Here is a 26732-nt window from a genome sequence, read left to right as displayed (position 1 = left end):
ATCCTGATTTTGGCAGCCCTGTGAAGTGTCTCAACGCTTGGCTTGACTGCCTGCCAAATAAACAAAGGGAAAAAAGAGAAGCCAAACTGGAAGAGTAGTGGCTTACAAGATATATTATCTTTTATTTCCCTACAGTTCTCTTCGATTACAGTACTTTTTAAAGGTAAGGGATGCACTGTCCTGAAACACACTCATCTCTCACTGGAGGATCACTAAAGCCTAACCTAACCCTAACTCTAGCCTAAGTTTCAGCTCAATGCACCTTGACAGCTTTAAATCTTTGTGAGGGCCTTGAGTGCACCAATACCAGATTCCCAAGCACAGTAGGAGCATTCAGAATCCCAAAGAGAAAGCAAAAGGGCTATTAAAGAATTTAAGCCAAGAAAAGTTGCTTGAGGACTTTTTAATGACCAAAACTCAACATTCACAGAAAACATCCACTTTCGTTTCTGTTCTGAAACATGTAAGAAAACTATTCTTTTGATAGTTAAATGTTTTCTGCCAACAGAAAAGATGGACATAAAGTAAAGCTAACAATGCTAAGCTTGATTTTGTGATAATAGGACAGTGTTCAGCAGTGGCTGAGAAAAAAAGGAAATACTGAGTCTTTGACAACCTGTAGGCAAATTTTTACACTTCTGTTAAATAAACAGTAATTACATCACTTCATAATTTTTGTGACTTTTGATACAAACAGTGTCTACTACAATATAAAATAACCATAAATAAATGAAAGCTAGCAACTTGAGGCAAGTAGCAGATCATAAGAGGACTGATGTTCTGGAACAGCTCAAACAAGAATAATGGAGCTAAGAAGCCTGAGTAGCTTAAAGACTGAGTTTGAGTAAAATCAGCCTGCAATAAAGAATCTATCTGCCAGTGCTTAACATCAACATCACCATGCACTCACATTTTTATTCTTGGTGAAAATTTGCTGGGTTGAGGAGATGATTTCGTTCTTGCTTTAGAGTAAACAAGATCAGTAGGTAAGGAGAATTCAATCTAGAGCTTCAACAGTACAGAATGACTTCACAGAAGTGAAATAAAAAAATAAAAATAGGATGCATTTGTTCTTCAGAAGTTGCAAGTCACCATTTATCACTACTAGAGAGTAGTCCTCTAATTAGACATAATTTTCTCTAGGGTTTCACTGAAATTAATTAAGCAACCTTATGCAGAAATTCCCGAAGAAGCCACAGAACCCCCGATCACAGTCTTTGCCACAGAGCTTCCAAACCCTGTATGTAGCTGATGATAGGATGATGTATGCCCCATGGAGATGTAAAAATTCCTTGAAAATCCACCAGCACTTTTTCTTTAGTTCCTCAGAACAAGGACTTACATTTATACTTAAAAGACTGATGATGCATTGAACAAACTTGATATAACTGTATTTTAAAATGTTATTTGTTGGCAGCAACTGGTATGAAATATTCTTTGTTAAATTTGAAATAATGTAGCTGTTGGTAACAAATGTAAGCATGTTGTTCTTTGAATGATTTATGCTACACTTGCTTTTCAAGTGAAAGAAACATATGCTTGTGTGAATGATTTGGAGGAAACTATCTGTCTTTTAAGGATGTCTCAGTTTGAAACACTCAAATTCAAAGCAGATGTGCTACTATTTTGAAGAACTTGAGGGAAGTGAATTAATAAAATTATTTCCAAATGGCTCACAGCTGATGTTCTGATGACTTCATAGGGCTTTTTATTTAGAAATCATATAAAACATCCTCTTCCTGAGGAGGAATCCCATTCCCAAACAAAGCAGGAGGCAGTGTCCAGTGCTTTATGCAGGAGCTGGCTTGACCTTGATCTCCAGCTTTGATCCTGACTGGGTTTATCACCCTAAATATCTCTGAGCCACGTGACATGAGACCATTACCACAGGTCATTATCATAGGAGTTAACGAGGGATAAAAGATTATGCCATAATACATCTTTAAAGAAATGCCTAAAGTTATATCATTATTACCTTCAGTGGCAGGTACACACACAAAATTAACACTTCTTTTAAGTCCCAATTAAGGTAATTTTCCTGTTAATGATCTCATCAACACATTTCTAACCTCTATTGCCTGGGTAATATGTTAGTGGGGGAATATTGCATATTAACTATTTTCCCAATGAATTCCATTTATTTTTGTTCTATATTCAAGAAGTGTTCTTCACTAATATTTCAACCATACATGAGTGGGTCTGATCTGTCATGATCAAAAATGTGGATTCATATATTTCTTGGATCTAAAAAATTTACCAGTCCTACTGTTTATAATAAATATAAAATAATGTATAAAATATTAAGTTTCTGTCAGATTTAATAAATTATTCAGAAACTAATACTTTGTATGGCTTCTTGAGATCACAGCAGATTTTTTTTTTCTGGAACTAAATATTCTTGCCCTATTTAGCACCATAAATGCAGACCAAGCAAGATCTGCCAGCAAGGGACATGGAGTGGAGTTGCATGCTAACCACAAGACTTGCTGGAGGTTGGCATGAGAGCTCTGAGCTCACAGAACAGCTGCGACAGGGCTTTTACAGTCACCACAACAACTGCCGTGAAATGGGACAAAACATCCAGTAAGGACACATATTAAAATAAATGGCATTAAAAAAAAAAAAAAAACCAAAAAAACCCCCAAAAACCAAAAAACCACTTTTTTTTTTTTTGGCAAGGCCAAGACTACGCACATTGATGGGAAGCATGAGGAATATTATTTCCTGGACACAGTCTTGTCTTCAGAACAACTAATGCTGGGTTAAATTACAATACAATATTTACTGGATCACAAACGTAATGGGTCTGATGTATTGTACAGAGAGAACTCTGCAAGTATACAAATCAACATAATTAAAAAGATGGAAGAAAATTCATGAGAAGTGCATAGAGGAAAGATTAATTAATACATGTAAAACCAGGTTTCCCTTCATATCAGAAGAGTGAGAAATCTGTTTTCAAGCCATGACATAATCCCTGATTACAGAGGTTTTCTGCTTTTGCAGGTGTAATGAAAAGATTTTCATGTTCCCTGTTTAAATAAGCTTTAAAGTCTGCCATAATTACAGCTCTGCAGATGGCTAATTCAGTAGTATTTATGCAGCAAATGCTCTTTAAATAGTAAAAATTTACAAGACAACAAATACAGTCATTAATTCGTGGCCGTTACATGTATCGGTGATTCCAAAGGAAGAAACATCTCAATTGCCACTCAGATGGATCAGGTGTTTTGAGTATGACTATCACTCACTTTATTGCACCTCCTCAGTATTAAGAAAGGGCATAATTCAGCATCATTATCAGTCATGAGAAAAATAATAACCATAGCAGGAATTTGTAAGAGCATGATCAGCCTAGTAAATGCTACTGGAGTGTGCTAGGATAAATGTGCTGCTCCATACTTACAACTGCAGAGACCACAATCACACTGCTCAAACACTGTAAAGTTCAAAGGAATAAGGAACAAGAAAATGGGAAGGCATTTTGGGTGTAAAAAAATACATTTGGACTAATGCTTATCAGAGAGAAGGGAGCTGAACAACAACTGCAGAAGAAACACCAGAGAAGGATTAGGAAACAAGTAATGCCACTATTATAACTCCATTTATAAGCCATGAAAAAATCATAGAAGAAAAGGAATTGCAAATTTTGAAAGATACAAAATATGGGGGTCAAAGGTCAGGTAGGAAATCATTGCTGTGTTAGAAGACAGAAATTCATTTATTCTGACTGAATGGCAAAATCTGAGGTATTCTATTCTACAACCAGCACACAATCCTTTCCTTCTCCCCCAACATAATTCTAGCATTGTATTTACAAATTGCACATGGCAGATAATAGAGACAGAACATTATCTACTGCTGCCAGCGAAACATGAATTATTTCAGTATTTCCCACACTAAGGATCATTGACACCATATCAAATCATTCCCTGTTCCACATAATACAAAGCAGAACAATAAAAATACTCCATGCATTTGGTTCAGGTCAGTCAAAAACCATCTCAAATATTACTAGAAAGGAGACAGGAACGTTTTCTACTTGAAGTCATAAATGAATTCAAAAAGAAAAAACAAATCTCAGAGTTTATACAATGAGACAGAACTACTGTCATGGGTAGAAACTCTGGGTTGGGGTTTTATTTTGCAGGTGACATTGCAGTCCGTGTTTACCCATGTTACTCTTTAAGACTAGCAGGATATTTGCATCTTTAATGCTCATCCTCTGTAAATCCAATGAGCAGATTGTTTACATGTGAAGATATAACAAGCTCTTTAATTTTCCTACTAAACAGATCTCTGGAAACTAGACTCTTAGGGCATGTGTATTTTGAAACCTGAGAATCTGCTGCAGTTTACCAGCAAAGCAGAAATAAATCCTGTGGAATATACACATGTCAGGAATGTACATAACAAATCTCAGTCTGAAAGGAAAATATTTGTTCTGGTGAACAGCACACACTTGAGTGGCACAAGTTCAGCAGCAATGCAAGTTGCCTTTTTTGAGTGGCACTGATAACACCTTTTGACTGTTCTTTCATTTCCTTATGTCAAATTCAGGCTCCACAATCTATCTTTACTTACTGCCAGTATTTTGTTCAGTGCATTAAAATGCACCCATTTGCTGTAATTCTTTAGCCCAATGAAGTGTTAATGTCACACTTGGGTATTTGTGATGAAAAGAAGCAAAAGGAAGAAGTTTAACTGATACAAATGAGCAATAAAAGCTGCTGGAGGTCTTTGCAGAAGACACAGATTGCTTTCAAAATCCTTGCTTTTCACCTACTTATTACTCAATTCACTCAATTACATCTATTAGACAAAGCACAACCACCCCTGTAAATTTCCATAAATAACAGTGGCAGATACATAGAGCCTTAATGGACAGGATAAACTTGGCATGCTAAGATAAAACTTTTTAAAGAAAAATTTTACCCATGTTGACTTTGACTTTTTTATAAAACTGTTAAAAGAACTGTCAGTCAGGACATAACTGATCCTTAGGCAAGGATCCATTAAGAATAAAATGCACCTAACTGGAGCAGAAATGACAGCCTGAGCCCTTGTACGCCCCTTTTTGGATATAATTTTAAATACTGAAGACACAAGCTGTGATTTTAATGACTCTCTTAGGTTTGAAAATTTGGGGGGAGCATCCCAGGGGATTCTAGGAAATCCTGCAGAGTTACTACTGGATTCACCTGGTATCCACACCACACCTGAAAATTAGACCTGGAGCTGAAGAAATGTGACACTTTCACTGAGACTGGAGATCTCCCTGCACTGAGTGTCCCATGCCTGATACTCCATGAAGTTTGCTTTATTATCTCAGTTGTTTTCAATATTATTGTGCACTGAAGAGCTCTGCCCTTCAAATCAGAGAGAGGCTCTCTGTGAGCACCCAAGGAGTGCACACGCAGACCTGACAGGTACCTCAGGCTGACAGGGGGCAGAAGCTGTGGGAATCAGCAAATATAAGAAGTACAATAACATATACAACAAACTGGGAGAACCCTCTTGCTGAGCCTAGACAAACACAAGATTTGAACTCAGTATTTCTGAGCACCTGATCCACACTGTCTTGCTATCCCTGATATTGGTGTCAGTGTTTTGGTAGAGGGAAAAGCAAAATATGATCATCAGAAAACACACAGAAATGTTCCATACAAGTATACATTGAAAGAGTGGAAAGCAAGAAATGGCTAAAGGTAAGAAAACAGACAGATGTCTACTGATTATTCCATTAAAATAATGGCAAATTGAAAATCCAAATAATCATCAGTATAATGATTATGTTATGAGAAACAAATAAAAATAAATTAAAGATACCAACAGCAATCCTATTTCATTTCTAGAAATTTATCCTGGAAATAGAAAATTTACCCAGGGTTACCACTGGGAATCAAAAGAAATATTTGAGGTACAATAAAAAGCTCAGCAATTTTCTCCTAACCCCAAATCAAGTCCCAGGGTAACTTTTGCAAAGCAGGATATTCCTCAACCTATTATTTTTCATTCTGCCTAAATTTCTGGATAAGACTAAAATACCCTGATTAAAGCTGTACTTGTGTATTTCCAGCTCAGCTGGAAATAGAGATCATGGGGAACGTGCTGTTGTCAAATTTGCAGTTCAATGTCAGGAGGTTCAGGTAAGAGGAAAGAGCATCAAAACTACAGCATTTACTGTATTGAACAACCTGCCAATGTCAATCATGATTACTTAAATTCAGTCAAATATCCTAATCAAATTATTAAAAAAAAATAGTAATTTGAATTCTTCTACTAAGTCTGATTATATTACTTCTCATTATAGATGCAAAATGCATCAATTATGCCTAAATACTGCCCTATGACATTGACTGAAATGAGTTGTTTTTTTTTTAAGTACCTATATACAGTAAAAGACCACAGCTATTGGAATGTGTGTGCAAACTATGGAAAAAAAAAAAGATGCATAAAAGATGTATCAATGCAAAATGCATCAATTATGCCTAAATATTGCCCTATGACATTGACTGAAATGAGTTTTTTTTGGTTTTTTTAAGTACCTATATACAGTAAAAGACCATAGCTATTGGAATGTGTGTGCAAACTATGGGAAAAAAAAAAGATGCATAAAAGATGTATCAGTTTCTCTGTAGTGGAGAAGCACAGGAAAGTTGCAACACTCCTGCAATAAAGAAAAAAAACACCTTTCTTTTTAATTCCATTTCTAGGACAGAAAACATAGTATAGATCCAGAGAGCTGTGAATTAGGACAAACACAAGGCTAAAAATGATGCCTAAAACTTCAGCAAATTTGTCAAGAGCTTTGATTGAGGTTGAGAATATGAGTCCAAATGGGTACACAGGAAGCAATCATTTTTTCATGAAGAATACGTCCTTTACTGTGCACACAAATTCTTCCTTCAGAAGGCTGTAAATTACAGTATTTATGGAATCTTAATGATCTAAACACAGTTGGAGCCTGAAGGTCAAGGCTGCAAACTGCATCCTAAATTTCTGTTTACAGATGAAGCACAGTATTTATTGCTGTACTGCTTGTGCTGCTATAGTTAAAGGGCTGCCAGCATTTCCATTATAAACCACTATTTCAGGGGTTTATAACTTGCCTATCAATCTTGTGACTGGGATGAAACATGGCATACAAGGTCCTGGCTATGAGACAGATTTTTTTGGTTTGTTTTCTTTACAAAATGACAAAAAGAATAAGCTTAAAGTTTTACAAGCAAAAAAAGAAAAAAAAGTGTATTAGTTTTTCCATTTCCAGTGTTCTCAGGACACAATTATATCTTCAGAATACAAAACACATTCACATAACTTCATCAACTAACAGAAGGACTTTCAATCCCTAAAAAAAATGAAAAATAATCAAAACAAGACGTAGATGCTTTTTATTTTTTAATTAAGCAAATGTACTTCAGATTTTAAATGGCAGCAAAGGACATCAGCAACCTAACAGTGTCCTTGGTTCTGCTTATCTGTGTAGATTTGCTATTAAAGGTAACAATTACACACCTTGGCACTGTGCAAAGGTTGTATTCTTTTTAAATGAACATCTAAATGATGACACACAAGGTGTCCTTTACTGTTGTATATTCCAGATGATGTCAGGTAAATTTATTCAGAGTAAAGTCAAAGACAATGCTTTCTCCTAGTCTTTGAAATCTTGTACTGTTAAATCTTGTATCAAATGTAACTAAATTGGAGGGCAGCAATATAGCATTTTCACTTCCACAGTGTCTACTTTGCCAGTGTGAAACTGTACTAAATACTGTGGAAAGCAGGTGAAAAATTTGTGACATTATGTTTGCATGTCTAGTAATTACATTTGGTAAATAACAAACTTAATAATGCAAGTGCTGCAAGAATTGAAATATTAGAAGATGTCAAAAGCCCTCTCCTTATAATCTTAAGTTTTGATATAATTTATTTTTACAAATAAAGAACTGGGCCAGATTCAACACGGTTGAATCTTGCTGTTGCAATGCAACACATACATATTACATTATTATTTAACAGGTTTTTTGCTCCTTTGCAACACCATACCAGTTCAGACAAGACAGACAGCACTGCTAAACCTGGAATATTAGACTTTATCTAATCCCATTTTGGCTTATTTCTTTATGTTATAAATCCAGTCACAGCAGGAAGGAAGTAAATTAGCCTCCCCCCAGATGTAATTATTATATTTTCTTTATTACAGCTGTAGGGCTTTTATTCACTGGCACTTTTGAGTTCCCCATAACTACCTTGCTTTTTTTTCCCCTTTGCTTTTGTTAAAAGATGACTGCATTTGTTTTATACCATTGCAAATAACTGGAAGAATCCCTGCTATGGCTGGAGCTTCCTGCTTTCCTTCCCCACCTCCACCACCTGTCTGTTTGATGTCCACTTTTACACATTCACTTGTATAAGACACTGGATAATTTTTTCCATCAACTGAAATCAAAGTACAGTTTTTCTACTCTAGTTGGTTCTGGTGGGAGACAGAGACCTGCAGACTTCTTTCTCAGAAAGTAAAAGATGGGATGACTACGACATCTTAAAACCAACCTGGGTAGTGCAGCTGAATACATATCAGAGATAATTCCAAGCAGAGACAAGATGTTATGAACAGTAACTGACTCAGGCCTCCTCATTAACTGGAATGTACTGCCTTTAACTCGCTGAAATGCATCCAAGAACGCTGCTATATAATTAAATATGTTAAATAATGTCACAGAGTATCTTGTATAATTCTGAATCTTCAATGAACTGTACTAAGTTTTAAATAAAATATAGGTGGAGCTTGTCAAGCAGTATTAGACTTCAAAATATTTTCTCCTTCTGAAAGCTTCCTGTACCATCTGACACACGTTTCTGCCACGCTGCCTGGGCTGCCATCACACCATACGTCTTGTTAGCAGCAATGTCATGACAGTAGTGCTACACTGCTGCATTCTAATGACCCCTTGCATTGTAGTGAATTAATGTTTTCTGCAGAAAGGACGTGATAGGAAAAAAAAAAGCTTTAAATTTGGGTACTCACTGACGTTTTCTTTGTAAAACAGTTCTGCGAACCAAGCAGCGGTGAATACCATTTTACCTCAGCTACAGAACGTGTGGAACACCGTGTACCGTACCTGTAAAGTCCTGGAGGAGCTTGCTGAAGCAGGAAGCTTTTCTCCAAGCCTTGTAGCACATCATTGAGCATCCTGACTCTGACAGGAGCTCTCTCCTCGGGGTCGTTGGCCGGGCGCATCTCGTCCGACTGGAATAGCTCCGCCGTGTCCCTCAGACGTGATGCCACTGCCAGCAGCTGAGGGACGCCTGCTTCATCACCTGGGAGCAGGGACAGCAAGACAGTCACCAGTGATTCACAGACCACTTATTACTCTTGCTTCCAAGTCAAAATTAATAGTCCAATTAAAACCTGAGCCTCTTTTTCCCCTGTGAGCAGCACGGAACGGGTCAAGGGAAGCCATAGATCATTCCGTGTAACCTCTGATCTGTTCTTCAAAGATCAATTTGGGCTCTGATGCTTTAAGATCTAATAAGCTGTGAGGAATGACTTTTGGGGTACAGCTTAAAATCTAGCATTGGAAAAACAGGCATGCAGGAAGCAATGGTTATAAATCAAGAACTACAGCATTTCCTTCTGAGACTGAATTTATTCAATGCCATTTGATGCTGTTGCTCTTGAATCTGAAAGCTTGTGCTTGGATTCCATAATGACTGCTCTATAGAATATTTTAATATGCAGAGTTTAATTGAATTTGATTCAACATTTTAGAATCTTAGAGGTTAACAGCAATTGTAGAGGGTTATGTGAAATTGCTCCTCTTAATCACTTAAGTCATATGCCAATGAGCCAACTTTAATTGATATCCTAACGCATATTCTAATCCAGTCAATATTTTCAAAACTTTCTAACTTGGAGTGTTAACTATTGCATTGTTAGCAACCCCACTCAGGCAGCAAAGGAATAAAAGCCTGCAGCATGTAGGAGCACACCACAGTTTCAGTATTTCCCTGTTCATAGTCCAGAAAAGAAATGTGAATTGGAGCACTGCGAATGTGCAGCCTGCTCCCACCTGCAGTGCAGGTGAAGAGTGTGGCTCCTTTCCCAGTGTGTGCCTGGACTGCCTTCATCTTTACAAGCACATGGAGAGAGAAAGCAGAGCCTGAACCTGATAGAAAGTCAAAAGCCGTATCAGCACAAACATTTCCAGGATGCAGAAATTATCTTTAAGGCCAAGATTCACTTCATCTACTGACAAGAAATCCAACTATGCTTAGATCTTTCAAATAATGCCTTAATCAACATAAACCATGCAGTTCTAGGAGCTGTCTTACCTCTACCTGTATGTGCAAACCTCAGGGAGTTCTGTACCTTAGTGACTGAGATAATTAAGCCAAGAAAGTGGTTCAGAACTCAAGGTCAATGAATTTTCAACTTCCCTGTCTAAGATACACATGGAAAAATCACAAACAGTAATTGGGGAACACTGACATGATTTAACCTCAGCTGGCAAGTAAGTACCATGCAGCTGCTCACTCACACCCACTGGCTTCCCTGGTGGAATGGGGAGAAGAATAAAAAAGTTAAAACCAATGGGCTGAAATTAAAGCAGTTTAATAATTGATATATAATGATGATGATCATGATAACAATAGTAATAATATAGCATCAAAAAGGGAGAAAACCAAAACAGAAACATAAAACCCAAGTCAGACAAGTGATGAGCAATTCTATTGGGCTGACCATGTTCAGCCTGGCCCCAGCAGCAATCAGCCTCCTTGACCACCTCAGCTTCAACTGAGCCTGATGTTCACAGAAATATCCCTTTGGTCAGTTCAGGTCAGCTGTCTTGGCCATGCTCCCTCCCAGCTTCCTGTAACTCCTCTCTGGGAGAACATGGGAAACTGGAAAGTCCTCAGGGTAAGCACCACTGAACAACAACTGAAACATCAGTGAGTTACCAACCTTTATCTCATCCTAAATCCACAACACAGTACCAGCTACTAGGAAGAAAATTAACTCTACTCTAGTTAAAATCAGGACAAACACCAGCCCATTTCTCAAATTATTCATGGTTGGAGTTTGAAAAGCAAGCACATAATAGGGATGGAAAAGCAAACAGGTATAACTAAGAAATCCAAGGAAATGCCTGAATATAACATATTCTCCCTCTCATATGGAAAAAGAGACTTGATATTGGATGCATTCCAGCAAAGGAAAATGAGTTCAGATCCCAATCCTCCTGTCATTCAGCTGACTAGCACATTCCAAACTAGCAAAACATGAAATGATCCGGAATACATGGAGAGACAAGATGCTGGTGTGAGAGAAACTGTCAGATTTCCTGAGATATCAAGATGAATTTCAACAATGAACAGAAGCTCCCTGGGGGAACAGGAGTGAGAGAAGATGGTTTATGTCTGCCCTGGTTTGGGACAAGGTTCCTTTGCTAATGACACTTGACCAATCCAGCTTTCCCTAAGCAGAATGGATAACAGGCAGGCTGGTATCTTGATATAAAGGGTTGGTAACTCTCTGAGTCTGAAGTAACTGAAATTCTGATCTAGTTAGGTTGATGCCTCATAAAAACATTATTCAAGCCTGCTACATTTAAGATATTTGCAAAATATCATTATCCTCAATTTTCAAATCTTTGGCAAACATCCTGTGCAGCTGAAGAACTTCCCATTCCCATGTGCATAATGCAAGCACCATGCACACCTTACCTGGGACTTGTTTCCATAAGGAAATGTTAAGGAAATGTTTAAATTCATCCTGTTAGAAATAAGCCTTTGGTTTCAACAAAGCACGTTGTATTCCAAGTAACATAAAACCTATATACTTTTTATTTTTATCTGAATAAAAATATCATTATCCTCAATTTTCAAATCTTTGGCAAACATCCTGTGCAGCTGAAGAACTTCCCATTCCCATGTACATAATGCAGGCACCATGCACACCTTACCCTGGGACTTGTGTCAATAAAGAAATGTTTAAATTCACCCTGTTAGAAAGAAGCCTTTGGTTTCAACAATGTACTTTGTATTCCAAGTAACATAAAACTCATATACTTTTTATTCTGAATCTTATATAAACAATTGCAAATGTCAGCTTTGCCTTTTCAGTAGGAAAAGTGACATAAAGGGAAAATCTATCCTTCTGTATTTGGAAATGAAGCCAACCAGATCATCCTTTTAAACACAAAAATCCTGTAAATGCTCTCACTTGTTCTCCACAGCCCTTAAACCAACTCTTTGTTTTACACTCTAAGGCAGCACTTGTTAGAAAACAGACACCCAGGCCCTTTTTTAATGCTTCAGTACAAAATCGGCAAGTATGGGCAGTGTCATCTCAGCCAGCTAAGGACAGAACAGGCATCACCACACACTGAACTGCACCACCAAGGGAAACTGATTTATGCTTTTCTCAGGTTGAGAAGACAAGAATGGAAGGGCAAATGATTCTTCAAGAAAACCCTGCACTAACTAATAATGTCTTAAGCACCTTGTGATGCTTTTATAGAGAAAATCAAGCACAAGTGTTACCTTGTTTAAGAGAAAACAATGCCACATTATTTTATTTTGTATTCTTTGTCCTTTTGTCTTCAATGTGAATCATGATGAATCATCCAAGCTAGTTGTTTAGTTGCTACAAAAATAAAATTGCAAACACAGTAAAGTGACTCAAGAGCACATGCACTCTTGATCAGGGAATTACACTGTTGAATTTCATTGCATTTGCTTAATGCAACTGGATCCTATTCAGAAACATGTTACACCAAACATATTTTTACAGACACTGAATACAACAGCCTTTCCCTTTGTAACTGATTGCTCTTATGAAAAGCACAGCTAGAGGTGGAACAGTTTTAAATTCTGTTTGTGCCCTCTGTTATGAAAGTACTTGCCTATGAGTAGTTATAGGAAAGGGAGCACAGACAAATCAGCATTTTAAGGCATGATGCTTGTTTACCATATATGTGAACATGTGTTTTCATGTAAGAGAGAAGGGAAATTGCTTCAGGTTTTGATTAGCTTGCAAATTCTGAATCAGCTACAATGTGCTGCTGTATTCACTAGGAGAATTTTTCATGCTCTGCAAAATAGGATAAGCTGACCTGGCAGTAGAAAATCCAAATGGGAAAGCTTTGTAGGAAGCACCCTAAAGGGGCAGAAACACAAATCCACAGACATCCACAGTGCAAAGGATATGTTGCCATCAGCTTCAATTTTGCTACCATGACTGCTATAGCCCAAGTAAACTCATCTAGTGTTGCTCCAAGCTTTTTTTCAAAGAAGTTATATTAAAGAGGAATGTTGTGACATTTTACTATTTGCATGTCAATAGAGCAGCCTGGAGAAGAGCAGGCTCCAGGGAGACTTCACTGCGCTCTTTTAATACTGAAAGGGGGATTTGTAAGAAACTTTGGGGCAAACTTCTGAAACAGGACAAGGGGCAAGGGTTTTAAACCAAAAGATAAGATTTAGACTAGGTGTAAGGAAGAGATTTTTTACAATGAAGATGGTGAAACACTGGGTTGCCCAGGGAGGTGGTGGATGCCCCATCCTGGAAACATTCACTGTCAGGTTGGATGAGGTTCTGGCATCTTGATCTATTGGAACATCTCCCTGCTCACTGCATTGGACTAGGTGACCTATAAAAGGTCCCTTCCAACCCAAACTGTTCTATGATTCTATGAAGTTACCAATGACTTTGTACAAAGCTGCTGAAACTTAAGGCCTTCGAATACAGAATAGATGCTCATTCTTGCCCTTCAGAACTAAATGTTTGTTCATGGAAAATGCCTTTTTCCATGACTGTCTTTTTAAAGGCTGAAGAAAGGTACTAATACATAATAACCTTGAATGGATACTGAAGACAAGAAGCCAGTGTCTCATGAAAAAAGAGATATTTCTGTTCTATATACAGATTTGTTGCATTTTTCACCTCTGCTGCAGTCAAGAATAAAGGGTAGGAACAGTAAAGAATGAAATTTTCTGAACATTACAGAGAGGAGGAGAGAGTAATTCTGAAAAGCACCCAAAATGATCAGGGAAATACAGTCAAGCAGGTAAAATGATGCCAAGCTGAAGAGCAGCAGATAGCTGTAGGCAATGAGCATGCAGCCATCAAGTAAATGAGAGAGATAGGTTTCTCTATTGATTTTCTAAGGACAGAGAGTTTAGCCTGATGTTTTGAAATGTATGGGTAGAGACAGGGCTGTGGAAAGTCACGCAGACTTCCCTGGGAATGACTTATCGTAAACCAGATTATTTTAAACTTCTGCTAGTGCTGCCTACCATTATCATCCCAAGTACTTCAGCTGCAGTAACATCTGTAAAACATCCATTCTGGGCAGAAGAAAGGGTCTAACTGATAAGAAGCCACACACAGCTGACACTGCATCAGCCAAAGAGCTTTAAATCACAGCTCTTGCACTTCTGGAAAACCAGAAAATCTCATCCACCCTCAATTTGTCTTCATAAGGCTCTCCCTCTCAGTGGCTATCAGAGATGGCTGCAATTTGCTCCAGCAGCCTGTGCTGACAGCCACAAGTGGGGATCTCACCTCTCCTGCCGGGTGCTGCACAGGCACAATTCAGGGCTGGGCACAGACACCAATTTTGAAAGGTTTGCACGAGTCCAAGGGAGTGGCAATAATAAATGACATCAGCTTCAACAGCACCCAAGTGAGGGACAACACCAACCTGGCTGACTTCAATTTTGTAAACTGGGTGGCTGAACTTGCTGTTGTTGGGACAGTCAGGTGCAAAGGTACAGGAATGCTTTTAATCCTAATGAGGTGCTGGGGAATCTGCATTATCAACCCCTGAAGCTTGCTGTAATATATACCAGATTTTAAAGACAGGCTACAAGGACCACAGTGCTAAGAGCCTGCAGCAGAAAACAAAATATGTTCTGGATAAAAATGCTTGTACACATACAAAACACTTCTATACAAATGATTGTACATTTTAACTTGCATATACATACAAAGCACTTCTATAGGAATGTTTAAAAGCACTGTTTGTATCACTCACACACCAGATTTGACATCTTGTCTGTACTCTACCTCAAAAGATGAACTGCATTTTTATAGGATGCAAGGCCTAGCAAGATATTAATGTATTTGATTCAAGTTAAAATGGGTCTTGACTTTAAATGTATGGAAGGCACAAATCCCACACAGCTGCAAGGTGCAGCTAATGAGAATATTCTAAGCAGTCACTTATTTATGAATTTGTTTAAAATATCACATCTGTGAATAGACAGGCAACAGCCTGACTAGCCCTGGGGACCTGGATTTCAGTGTTGGAACCCCCATCTCCCATCATTTATGACCACAAGGTTTCCTGTTAAACATCAGCATCATCATCAGCAACATTAGACCATCAGCAGAGGCAGAAATATAAATCTTTCCAGCCCCAACCCTTTCTTTCAGATAAACCCAAAAGCAATGGTTTGTTTCCAAGAGTTCTGGTGTGAGCAAGGGGAGAGAACACATGTCACTTAGCAGCCTCTTCCCCATCTTCCTGAGGAACAGGCCATGAGCCACATGAACATGTTGGGGATGACAGAACTTGCCATCCACACTATCCTGGATGTAAGAAATGGTCTGTGAGGTGCTGAGTAACATCCCATGGCATTTAGCAGAGCTACTTGCAAAGACACCCACCACATTACAGAATTCATTTCTTTAGAAATGTAAATAAATGCTGTATTAACAAGTACCAAGGTATACACAACCTTTTGTGAGTACATCCAGGAGACTGCAAAACAGTGACTCAAATATTTACACAAAGTTTAACTTCAAGCATGTGAGAAAATCCAACAGGTAATAAAATCTGTGTTCAAGGAATTGGCTGAACCAGATCCCAGAGGCACAACATTAAGCCTAATGAACAAATATTTTACATGTCATGCAGATTTACCTTCATCTTTTCTACATTTACAGTTTGCATTGAGTTGGAGAAGGAAACAGCTTACTAAGACATTCCAACTTTGAACTGGAAAGTTTGTTCAACATAAAATCTTTTGAAGAACGAATAAACCCAGGAACCACATAAAAAAGTACAACTTCTCATTTAAGTAACTGTAAAAGCACCATTGTCTTAATGTTTTCCAAAATGAACATAAACTGTTCCTTTATACAAGTCAGAGACAGACAAGACATGAAAGCCATGAGAAAAATCATTAAACAAAACTCCAAAGTGAACAGCTGGGAGAAAATTTATCCTGCTGGCCCTACAGCCAAGGAAATAATTTTCTCTGCCCTGAAGTGGTAGAGATAAATGATCTAACTGAAGTAAGAGGACTAAAAAGTCAGTTTAAATCAACATTTCCTGTTACTCAAAATAAGGAAAAATGAAGAACAATAGAAGATATCTCATGTTCAGTTGAAGGAACACCAGCTGAGCCACACTTCATTTGATGATCATCCCCTGCTGTGTTTAGGCTGAACTAAACTAATGTTTATGTGGCACAACAGAGCTAAAATTACTTGTCTTTTTAGATGCTCACTAGAGCATCTAAAGTTCCAGACCAATACTTGCCTACTGACTCCTACATCTTCACAATGATGGATGGCAAAGATTAAAGAAAAGGTATCGTACTTCTGTGAGTACGTGTTATGGAAAAGTGGTGCTTTATAGTGTAGGGAGTGAATGAAATGCAGGGGTAGCACCTGAAGATTGCAAAAAGTCTTTACATTTGAGATGTGATCTCGCAATCTGCTGAAGGATACGTGAAGTTTGGGTGTGATTTTATAGAAATTACTTCTCTATTTAACAGACCAACTCGAGAGTTTCATAAACCTATAAACAGAAATATTTTTCAAATGTCTTAGGACACTACAGGTAACCTGTACTGCTTAATTGACAAAGTAACATCAGAAAAAATCTAAAAACTTTGTTTTATTCAGCATTATATAATGGCCCTATTTAACTAGCAAAATCACTGGCTTTTATTCAAGTATTGAAAATATGTATCAGGGATTAGATGATGCTTCTTCCCCCCTGTAATAATGGAGAACAATATTCCTCTAATGAAAATTACCTTTCAGACTGTTCTGAACTTCTAACGCGATGTCGAGGGCATTAAACGGCAAAACTGGATCAGTGGCAATTTGCAAAGTCACTTGTCCTGTTAGCTGAAAAATACAAAAAGACCCAAAACCCAGTCAAATTAATTCCAGCAGATTTAAGAGCCATCACTTCTTCTGGAATAGCATGTTTTTCATTACATTGGATTTTCAGGGAAATAAGCACATATTTATGAAAAGGAATATGAGCAGGACCATTGCCTTTCTATACAACATTACAAAATGTTCAGAGAATACAATTTATGACCACACACAACAATTCTGTGCGCCATGTGTCTTCTCTGGGCCTAGAATGCTGCAGGATTATACAATTTATGACCACACACAACAATTCTGTGCCATGTGTCTTCTCTGGGCCTAGAATACTGCAGGATACTCTGGAGGATCTTTTCCCTTTGTTTTCAAATGAAATATCTCAATACTCTAAACATGGGAATGAAGTTTACAGTTTTACTTAGTTTCCTGGTCTTAGCTATTGGATTTTGAGAGTTTTCACAACTAAAATAAAGAATCACAGACATTAATGATCAGCAGATCAAGCCTAGGGCTAAATGCAAGCTGACCTGAAAACCCACTGCCGTTGGAAGTGTTATGTGACAACTTGATGCACGATGTACAACTTCCAGGCTGGATAGAACACTGCTTTCTCTCAGGAACTCAGGGAAAGAAATTCCCCAAAGAGAGCTCTCAGTCCACTCCAGACTAGATGTCAGCACCTGTCACAAAAACTCAATGGCATGAATGCTTCTTTTTGAACAGTTCACAGATAAGGCAGGGGCTGAGAGGCCTGAGAGCTTTTTTCTGCTTACAGAAGGTCAGTTCCCCAGCTTGAGGCTTAGACATGCTACAGGGGCTGTGTATAGAAATACATCTTTCTGCTGAACTACACCTAGCTGTGATTAAACAGAGGATTTCAGTCTCCAGGCTGCCAAGTCCATCACTGTTCATGGGAGCTCTAAAAACACACTGACAAAAACATGCAAGAAACTTTCATTCATCTTCTTCATATATTGATATTGCAAAAAAGGAAAAAAATACCTGTAAGGCTGTGCTCAAAAATGGAATGATGGCTGCAGGTGATGGTGACCGTGTTGATAAAAATGTGGACTGAATAGAATAATATTGTACAATTCTTCCCAAGGTGTTGGGGGAGCAAGAATAATATCTATCCTTCAAAAGCAATATGATAGTTTCTGTGCCAAAAGTAGCATTTTAATTTTGCAATAGAAAGTAGAAAGAAAAGACAACAAGCCTCAGTAATATTAAAAACAACAGTACAGCAATTGAAAAGGACAACTATCTCCCAGGAAAGTGGATGAAAGCAGGGTAATATCAGAAATACTACTTTCCTGGAGAAAGATTAATAGAACCTCACAACATTTCTCAGAAAGCACAGAAGAAATTACCTGGCCACAGACTGGTGGGTGCAGAGATTGAGGGAATATGGGGTGTATTACACTGCAGCCCACATCTGAGCACAGATGTGCTGTGAAGCTATGGATATTTACCTCCAGAGAAAACAATATCACAGAAGGCACAAAGAAAAAAAATCCTGCCTTATATAGAGAGAGAAAATATAGGGAGGAATAATGTTATGTCAGACCATTATCAGGAAAAAACAAAGAACTAAGAGTCAACTTAAAGAATATTGTGTTTGGACAGCTGTGTAAAGTATTACACTGTTACTTCTTATGAAGAAACTTCCCAATTCCTCAGACCATCACGGCTCAAAAGCCATTACATTATCTATTAGTAATTATACACAAAAATTGTCTGGAAAGCACTAAAAAACACTGGTCTCAGAGATATCAGAGAGGTATTATGGAAAGACAAAAAATGAAACTGCTAGGGCAAACTAAACCCTGTACAAGACTGTATCTAAACCAGGTCCATATAATCCAGCCAGATGCAACTGTAAAAAATCTGGTTCTAAATATCCAAATGGCACATAAAATTCTTCCATGTCCTGCATGGAACTCCTGCAAGATATACTGCTCAGAACATGAGCACCCTGTGAGTTGCTACAGATAAATAACATCCTAATAAAAAGCAGGTACTCTATATGGACCCCACACCCACTGAACCCCAGGACAGCACTATAGAACATTTAAATTCTTCCTTGACAGCCCATTTCTGCTAAAACTTTCACTAAATGGTAATACAAATACATATCTATAGGTATTTTAGGAAGTGACGTCAGCAGTTATAATGTTGTTGCTGATGCTTTACAATCTACTACCACAATTTTTAAGAACACAAAAGCATGGGAAAAATGCTTCTTTTGTGAAGCAGCAAAGTGGCATTTAAAGAGGACAATACCCTAGTAAGCAACTTTCCTTCATATCATTATCTCCTGCAGAATCTGCCTTCATTTTAATGAATTCTTGCCTTATTTCTGTTTCTTCCAAGGACTTTTAGTTTGCTTTCAACTACAGCAGACCAAATCTGTTTTCTTTTTCCCACTTAAATAAAGTGATATCATCCAAATCTTATGACTGACTGAAGCACTTTTAGAAATTTTACAGTCTCTGTCTACCACTGCAGACATCTGTGTGTTAGCAAACAGGTAGCAGTGATGTTTATTAAATCACGTACTTTGTGGGCTAATCTGGAAGAAATCAATCATGTAAAGGAAAGCTCAGAGCATTGATTTGAACAGAGTAAGTAATAATGCTGCAGGAGCGTATATCAAACCCACATAAAGCAGCAAGACAGAAAAGGCTACTGATTTCTTATTTATAGTCTTATTTTTGGATATACCATTCCCCCGAGCGTAGCACTGAATATACATGGAAAATAAAGACAAGCTTTGGCCCCCTTTTCCCAGGTGAAAAATGCATCAGACTGACTACTGAATTATTAAATGCAAGAATAATTTAGCTAAGAGTAAAGACAACAATTTTCTCATGAAGTGAAAAGCAAAAGCAGCATGATTGATTCTATTCCCATACTGAAGTGGTTAAAACACTAATGACAACTTCCCAAACAGCATTTATACATAATACACATACAATAAACAATAATTGATGGAACATTTTTACAATTATCAAGTCTAAGAAAAGATCTTAAGAGTTCAAATATTAATTCATTCCATAATGATTTACTTATTTTAAAAAGAAAAAATAATTACTAACAACGCACTCAGCTGTGGGAAAGGTGTTTTTTGGTAATTGAAAATTTATTTGAAGAACTTACAATTACTTTAAAAAGTATTAATATAAAAGGTAACAATAACTGTAGAGTTGTACATGTTTGTTGTCTATGAGGGTGGTGAGGCCCTGGCACAGGCTGCCCAGAGGAGCTGTGGCTGCTCCATCCCTGGATGTGTCCAAGGCCAGGCTGGATTTGGCCTGGAGCAACCTGGGACAGTGGAAGGTGTCCCTGCCCATGGCAAAGCTCAAAGATGATTTTTAAGGTCCCTTCCAACTAAAACCATTCTGTGATTCTATGCATACTGCAAAACAAATCTGAATATTTAAAATAGGTTTATACCAAAGTAACATTATTTCAAGGTCTTTTACCTAAAGGCATAAACATCTTTGTAGGAGGGAAATAACTGCTATCCCTGCTTTTACCTCTCTGACACTCTGTAGATCCCAAAAGATAAAAGGAAAAATCACAAACTTTAAAAAAAAATGCTGGTATTAAAGATGATTCAGTATCATGTGACATTTCCAAATGATGTTGAAGGTTCTTTTCTCTTCCAGAGTTTTACAAACTATTCCTTCAGGAACTATGTATTCTTGCAATTCTACCTATCTATGAACCTAATTTGACTATAAAATCCAATTTTCAGGAACATCAGATGGATCCACAACACTTTCTAAAAGACTGTGACATAAAAAAAATACCTGGATTAAATGCACACAATATGTTCCTCTATATAAATTATAAATATACATTACCAGTTTAGCTGTTTTACAATGCAAATAAGGAAATGAAATAAAGTGGAGTTTGGGGGGATTCATCACAGGTTGGGGTTTTTTTGTGTGTCACAGCTGTTTTCTCAGGGAGTTAAGTGTTCAAGACAACTTTTTTCCTCAAACATCCAAGCTGCCTTCTAGCAACATAAAGCATGTCTGCTGGCACACAAATTTAATTTTTTAAAAAATATGAATACTTTAAGCCCAGGCTAGATAAATGTGAAAGGCTCCACAGAGTCTCTGTTACACAGACTCAGTTTTGCTTTGGGGCCATGCTGTTCCTGAGCCTGCCTTGCAGGGACATGCCTCAAGTGCTGCTGTCTGCTTTTCCTGACAAGGCAGGCACAGCCACCCATCCTCCATTCTGCCACAGCAGCAGAAAAATTGCAAGATGAATAAAATTAAAGCATATTTTGTGGATATGAAGATATGAAAATATTATGCAGGAGAGAGATCAGTCTGCTAGAATAAACACCAACATGCAGGAATTTCTTTGACACAGAAGTTTACACACCAATCTTGGGGTTTTTTGGGTGGTTTTTTTTTGGTGGAATTTGAAGCTGTGCCATATCCAGCCTGTGCTACGCAAACCTCAGTGGGTGGAAGTGCTGAGCCTTTAGGACATTTTTAGTTACATTAGGAGTGTTAAAATCCAAACAGACATCTCAGATCTCTTCATATGCCAAGCTACAAACAACATAACTTAAAAAATCAGGTAAACTGCCATGTTTATCCTTCTGTAAACAATGTCTTCAGCAGGGCTGTACTCCAGTTTTACCTGCTGGAAAGAATTAGGCTCAGCTACTTGAAACCTGAGTTGTGCAGCAACAACTCCTCTGCATTTCAAGCCCTATGGCTCTGCAACATACTTTTTAAATTTTATTCCATGCATGTTAACAACACTTTACTGACATCTGTGCACTTCCAGAGGAAACCAGCACACATGTGGCAGCTTATCCACCTAAACCATGACAAACCATGTGAGAGGAGAGGTTATGTGACATGGTAGTGTGGTAGACCTGTGCGGAGTCTCAGCTACAGACTCAACATCCCCCCATCCCTAAGACTGCCTGCTACAGACCCAAACAATCCTTGGGACTGAGCAGCTCTGAGCCTGAGCTCTGATACCAATTTCCTTTGATATCAGCACTATTTTTTTCAAGTCCTGTTTGCCCTCACACCTGGCCCCTCTCCCTTCATATGTTACCCCTGGGGTCATGGATGGGGAAGGAACATGGCAAAATTCTGTGCTGTTTAGAGGGATCAATGACACTGTGTTGAAAATAACAGTTTTTTCCTCTTGTTCCTTCCTTAAGGTGAGTGGAAAGATTTAACTTTTGTGACTGGCTGTTGCACTGTTTAATCTCAGGTGTTCATCTTTTGCATCAAGGGTCTCTCTTCCCACACATACTGATGAGCAGAGTGACCTGCTGAGATCTTCTGACATCAAACCAACTATAAACAACTGCTTCAGCCTCCACACCCATGTAAATAAGGAATGAATATCTGCATATATTAAGATACCCTCTCAGAACCACAGTATTAGTAATCTCAAATGTTAAACTAATCAGCCTTCCCAGCCTTCTCTCTCCTGCAAAATTGAAGAAATATTTTTATTAATACAGGCAAATTTCATGAATATGCTTCTTCTGGTTCCCCCATGCACTCAACTTCCTTAATGCTATCAGACTTCTTTAATTAAACATGAGAAATTGAGTCTATTTAAATGAAATCTGTGATTCCCTGGCAATCACAATTTCAGCACCTAGTGTTACCAGATGAATGGCAGCAGTCATGAGACTCATGATAAATTAATGAGTATTTTTAATAGTGGGATCTCAATTTACTGTGGAAAATTTTCCTGCAGAATCAGTCTACACAGCAGGTTTTGTTGTTTTTTTTTTTATATTCATCAAAAAAGTTAACTGATTCACACAAGAAAAATCAGAGGCAGGAGCATGAGAAAACAACCAGTTCTTTAAGCCTCTATCTTTCTGAAAATCACAACCCCATGATTAGGTAAAGAAATAGAAATCTGCCCATAAACATGTTCATTTTGCATTTAAGTTGTCAAACTTCAAAAATTCAAATTTCTTAAATATTCGGTCATACCATGTGTTTGTTATTTGTTTTTTTGTTTTGTTTTTTTTCCCTTACTGAAATCCACCTCGGCACAGACCAAATGGTATTTTGGGCTCTCAGACACATGCTGTATTTTAGGACAGTAGAGGGCTCTCTGAGAAAGGACTATGGCAAGTCTGCTACAGCAGGTGAACCAGAGCACAGTAATTCATAAGAAATATTTCTGAACAAGGAAAGTGTGAGTTCTTGCAAATATTAAATATTTTATTTCAACACCCCCCCCCGCCCCCAAATAATTTAATATTGTTTTATTCACTCTTAGCACAGAAAATATTGATTAGGAAATAAAAGTGATTGTGAATAAAACATGGACTTTCCCTCTCTTCAGGTATCCTGTGCACAGCAAGCAGCACTTGACTGTTTGTATTAGGGTGGCACACAGCCCTAGGCATCCCCAAAATTACATATTAAGATAATCCAGGGCTATGGCAGGTTGGGCTGGCTCTGGAATGCAGATCTCTATTCACATGACCACACACAATGTTTTCTACATGATCCATGATGAGGTTCTGAGGCACTGATGAATTAAGATCAAAAGAATCCTCTTAAGTGAATTATTTGCTTAAAATCTAATTTGTTGGCCAATTTAGTAATATTCAGCACTTAGAACAGTTAAATTAAGTTTTGTATGGATTTCATTCACAGCTGGGAGTGATCATTGATCCCACTACTTTCAGTTGCACAAAAAAGAAATTCCTACTTAGCTTTTCTTTTTGTGTACTCATAGAAATTACTGCTTTTCAGATTATATGTATATGGAGATATATATTTTTTGTGTATCTAAATGCCTTTATATGAATTCTCTAATATCATGGTGTGATTGATGGGATTGTCCCAGGAGTTGGACTTTGATGATCGTTCTAGATCCCTTCCAACTCAGGATTTTATACTGTTATGTTAAAAAAAAAATATTAAATTGCATTAATTTGTGGTGAGGAATGATTCCCCATGCCCTGGGTTATAACTCCTTGATATTATCCAGAGGTTCTTTCCACTCCCACCTTCTATCCACACCATGCTGCTCCTCACACAGTCAGAGCCTGGCCCATTCTTGGCAGTTCTCACGCTCCTGTTACCTCAGGGGCAGAGAAGGGGGATGATTAACTCACTTCCAAGATAATGGTTTTATTGAGTTAGGCTTGGCACTGTGCACATGAACCTGTGCTCAACCCAGTTTGTTTGGAACTGAGGCAGAGCCACTTTCTGTCTGCACAGGGTTACTGCTGACACAGCAAGCCATGAAGTCAGCTGCGGAGCACATAAGTGTAAGCAGAAATAGTTGATTTTCTAATCATCTATTTCATATTTATGCATGTCAAATTCTCATGGTATCTGCATGCAAAGACAGTGTTGAATTAACTTCTAGAAGGACCACTAGATAAAAAAGGGAAAAGAGTTAGTCAGATTTTTCCCCAGTGTACATGGTTATGAGCATGCAAAAGGATGCAGCAGAATGGTCTTCTGCACTTCTTGAGCTCTGGCTGAGGAGGCCACAGCATGACAATACAAATCTTTAAATCTTTACAAAACCTCATGCTGGATTTCTTACAGAGAATTTAAAAATTTGCTCTAGTGTTAATTCTTGTTTAGCTCCAACATTAAAGCCAGGTTGCTCTGGTGGTCTCTGAGGGTGACAAATACTGAAAATTTTGCTTTAAAGCACAATGATTTGCACACAGCATTCCCATAAACCCAGATACCATCACTGCACTGGAAATGACCTCTTAGATTCTTTCATTCTCTGCCTCTCTTCAGGTGTGGAAGAGGAGAGGGAAGCAGTGCTGGATCCTTTTGAAAGAAGCAATGCTAGCTGCCTGAAGCTGGCTACAAGCAGTCCTGAGGAAACAGATTTCCCTATTGTTCTGGTACAAAGAAAAACATAATGAAATAGGAAGAAAAATTTACCTCCATAGATTAGAGTGAAAAATCTCAAATGACAATGATCATGTACAGAAATTAAATCTTGGACAGATGTTCATTACCTTAAAGAAAAGCAAGCTATGTTGTTTTGGTTTATCTGCATGTGTAATAAATACATTTGCAGGGTAAAACATGCAGTTAACTACCAGTGCACATGCTTAAGCACAAAAAAACCCCCAACAAAACCCTTTTTTTTCTTGTTAGAAAGAGAAGTTTGAAGCAAAGAAAGTAAAAGTCCCCTCAGAATAACAGACAAGATGCATCAGTGCAGATTCCTGTGGACTGGTATGAAAACACAAACCAGGCTGTGATTAAGAGCCTGGACACGATGATCTCCCATTCTACTGGACAGCCTTCCCTGTGTTTGCTCCCAGTTAATGAGCATCATTCCCTTTCCCTGCCTTATGTGTGTGTTTAGGGCACCAATCAGGATGTCAGCACAACCAGCCCTCCTTACTCACAGGATAATCAAAGCACAAGATGATGGGACTCAACAAGATAATTGATAATTTTGTTAACAGTTGCCAGACAGTTGGCTGGGCCCTGCTGGTCTTGGAGCCTTCCAAGGCAGACAGTAATGACTTAGAGAGAAAAAAAGGAACAGCAGTGCAAGTCTGCATTTAATCACCCAGGCTCACAAGCACTCCACAGAAACAGATCAGCCCAGAGAACAGCATGCTGCCTTAGAGCCCTGATAATCAGAGTATCTTCTCACATGCTTCAAGATGCATGTGTGAACCAAGAGTCTTCCCAGGCTGGAAACAACCCCGGGATCACATACCCAAGGACATCCAAGGACTTCCCAAGTTTCCATTTGATCTGTAAAGCCGCTTCTTCCGCTAAATCTACAGGATTCTGTCAGAAACTTGAAGCATTGTTAAAAACTAGATTATAGTCATCAGAGGAGAGTAATAACAAAGAAATCTGCAATAGGAAGCTTCAGCCACAGCTTTCAGTTTAGACCTTGATATCATCTTTTTAATCACTCTCCTTTTACAGAAATGGATTTGATTTAATTGAACTCCAAAAAAAAAAATCTCTAATCATACTTCATCAGCATGCAATTATTATTCAAGGGAAACCATATGTACTATTAAGCACTCTTAATTAAAATAATGCATATAATCTGCTTCAGCACCGAACAGTCATTCTCCTTGATGTTCATTATTATTTTTCTTCCATTATTGTGACAATACACTTTTTTCTACTTTTTCTCATCTATCTCAATTTCATTTATACACTTTTTCAACATTAATGATCACGATATCAGGACTGAGATGCATTAATATACCACCATCCTTAAATTTTGCATTGCATGACCTTCAAAATGTGTCAGACCTGACTGTGGAGATTGTGAGATGAGGATGAGGAAATGCTATTAGAGGAGCCTCTGGTCAGCCCAAATTTTATTTGCAATTACGTCTTCTAAGTGGCCCTACTGAAAGAAGAACATATGCTAGGCAGCAGCCAGTCCATAGACAGAATTTAGGGAGAATCAGGGACAATAAAAGAAAGAAACTGAATTTAGGAGTTGAAACAACTGAAGAAAATCATCCACAATGGGTTGAGGAAATAGTTCCTTGAGGAACTTGTCAAACTTGGACAGACAATTCAGCATACTCAACAGAACAAGCATTATGGAA

The 26732-nt window shown here is 38.0% G+C and overlaps 1 protein-coding gene across 9 annotated transcripts in view; it reads right to left on the bottom strand.

Annotated features, from left to right (window-relative positions):
• Positions 1-26732, bottom strand: part of NAALADL2 (N-acetylated alpha-linked acidic dipeptidase like 2) — a 413787-nt gene that overhangs the window by 6516 nt on the left and 380539 nt on the right. For all 9 annotated transcript variants that reach the window (XM_039713916.1, XM_039713917.1, XM_039713918.1 and 6 more), the window contains 2 exons: positions 17059-17152; positions 9126-9324 (listed from right to left, as the gene is read on the bottom strand). In XM_039713916.1, coding sequence (XP_039569850.1) covers positions 9126-9324; positions 17059-17152 — 293 coding nt within the window. The remainder of the gene's footprint in view (positions 1-9125; positions 9325-17058; positions 17153-26732) is intronic.

The sequence above is a fragment of the Passer montanus genome, unplaced genomic scaffold (assembly GCF_014805655.1).
Source record: "Passer montanus isolate IOZ18808 unplaced genomic scaffold, ASM1480565v1 scaffold29, whole genome shotgun sequence".
NCBI classification, from domain to species: Eukaryota; Metazoa; Chordata; class Aves; order Passeriformes; family Passeridae; genus Passer; species Passer montanus.
The sequence above is the reverse complement of the archived record's forward strand: the minus strand, read 5'-3'. Positions and strand labels throughout refer to the sequence as shown.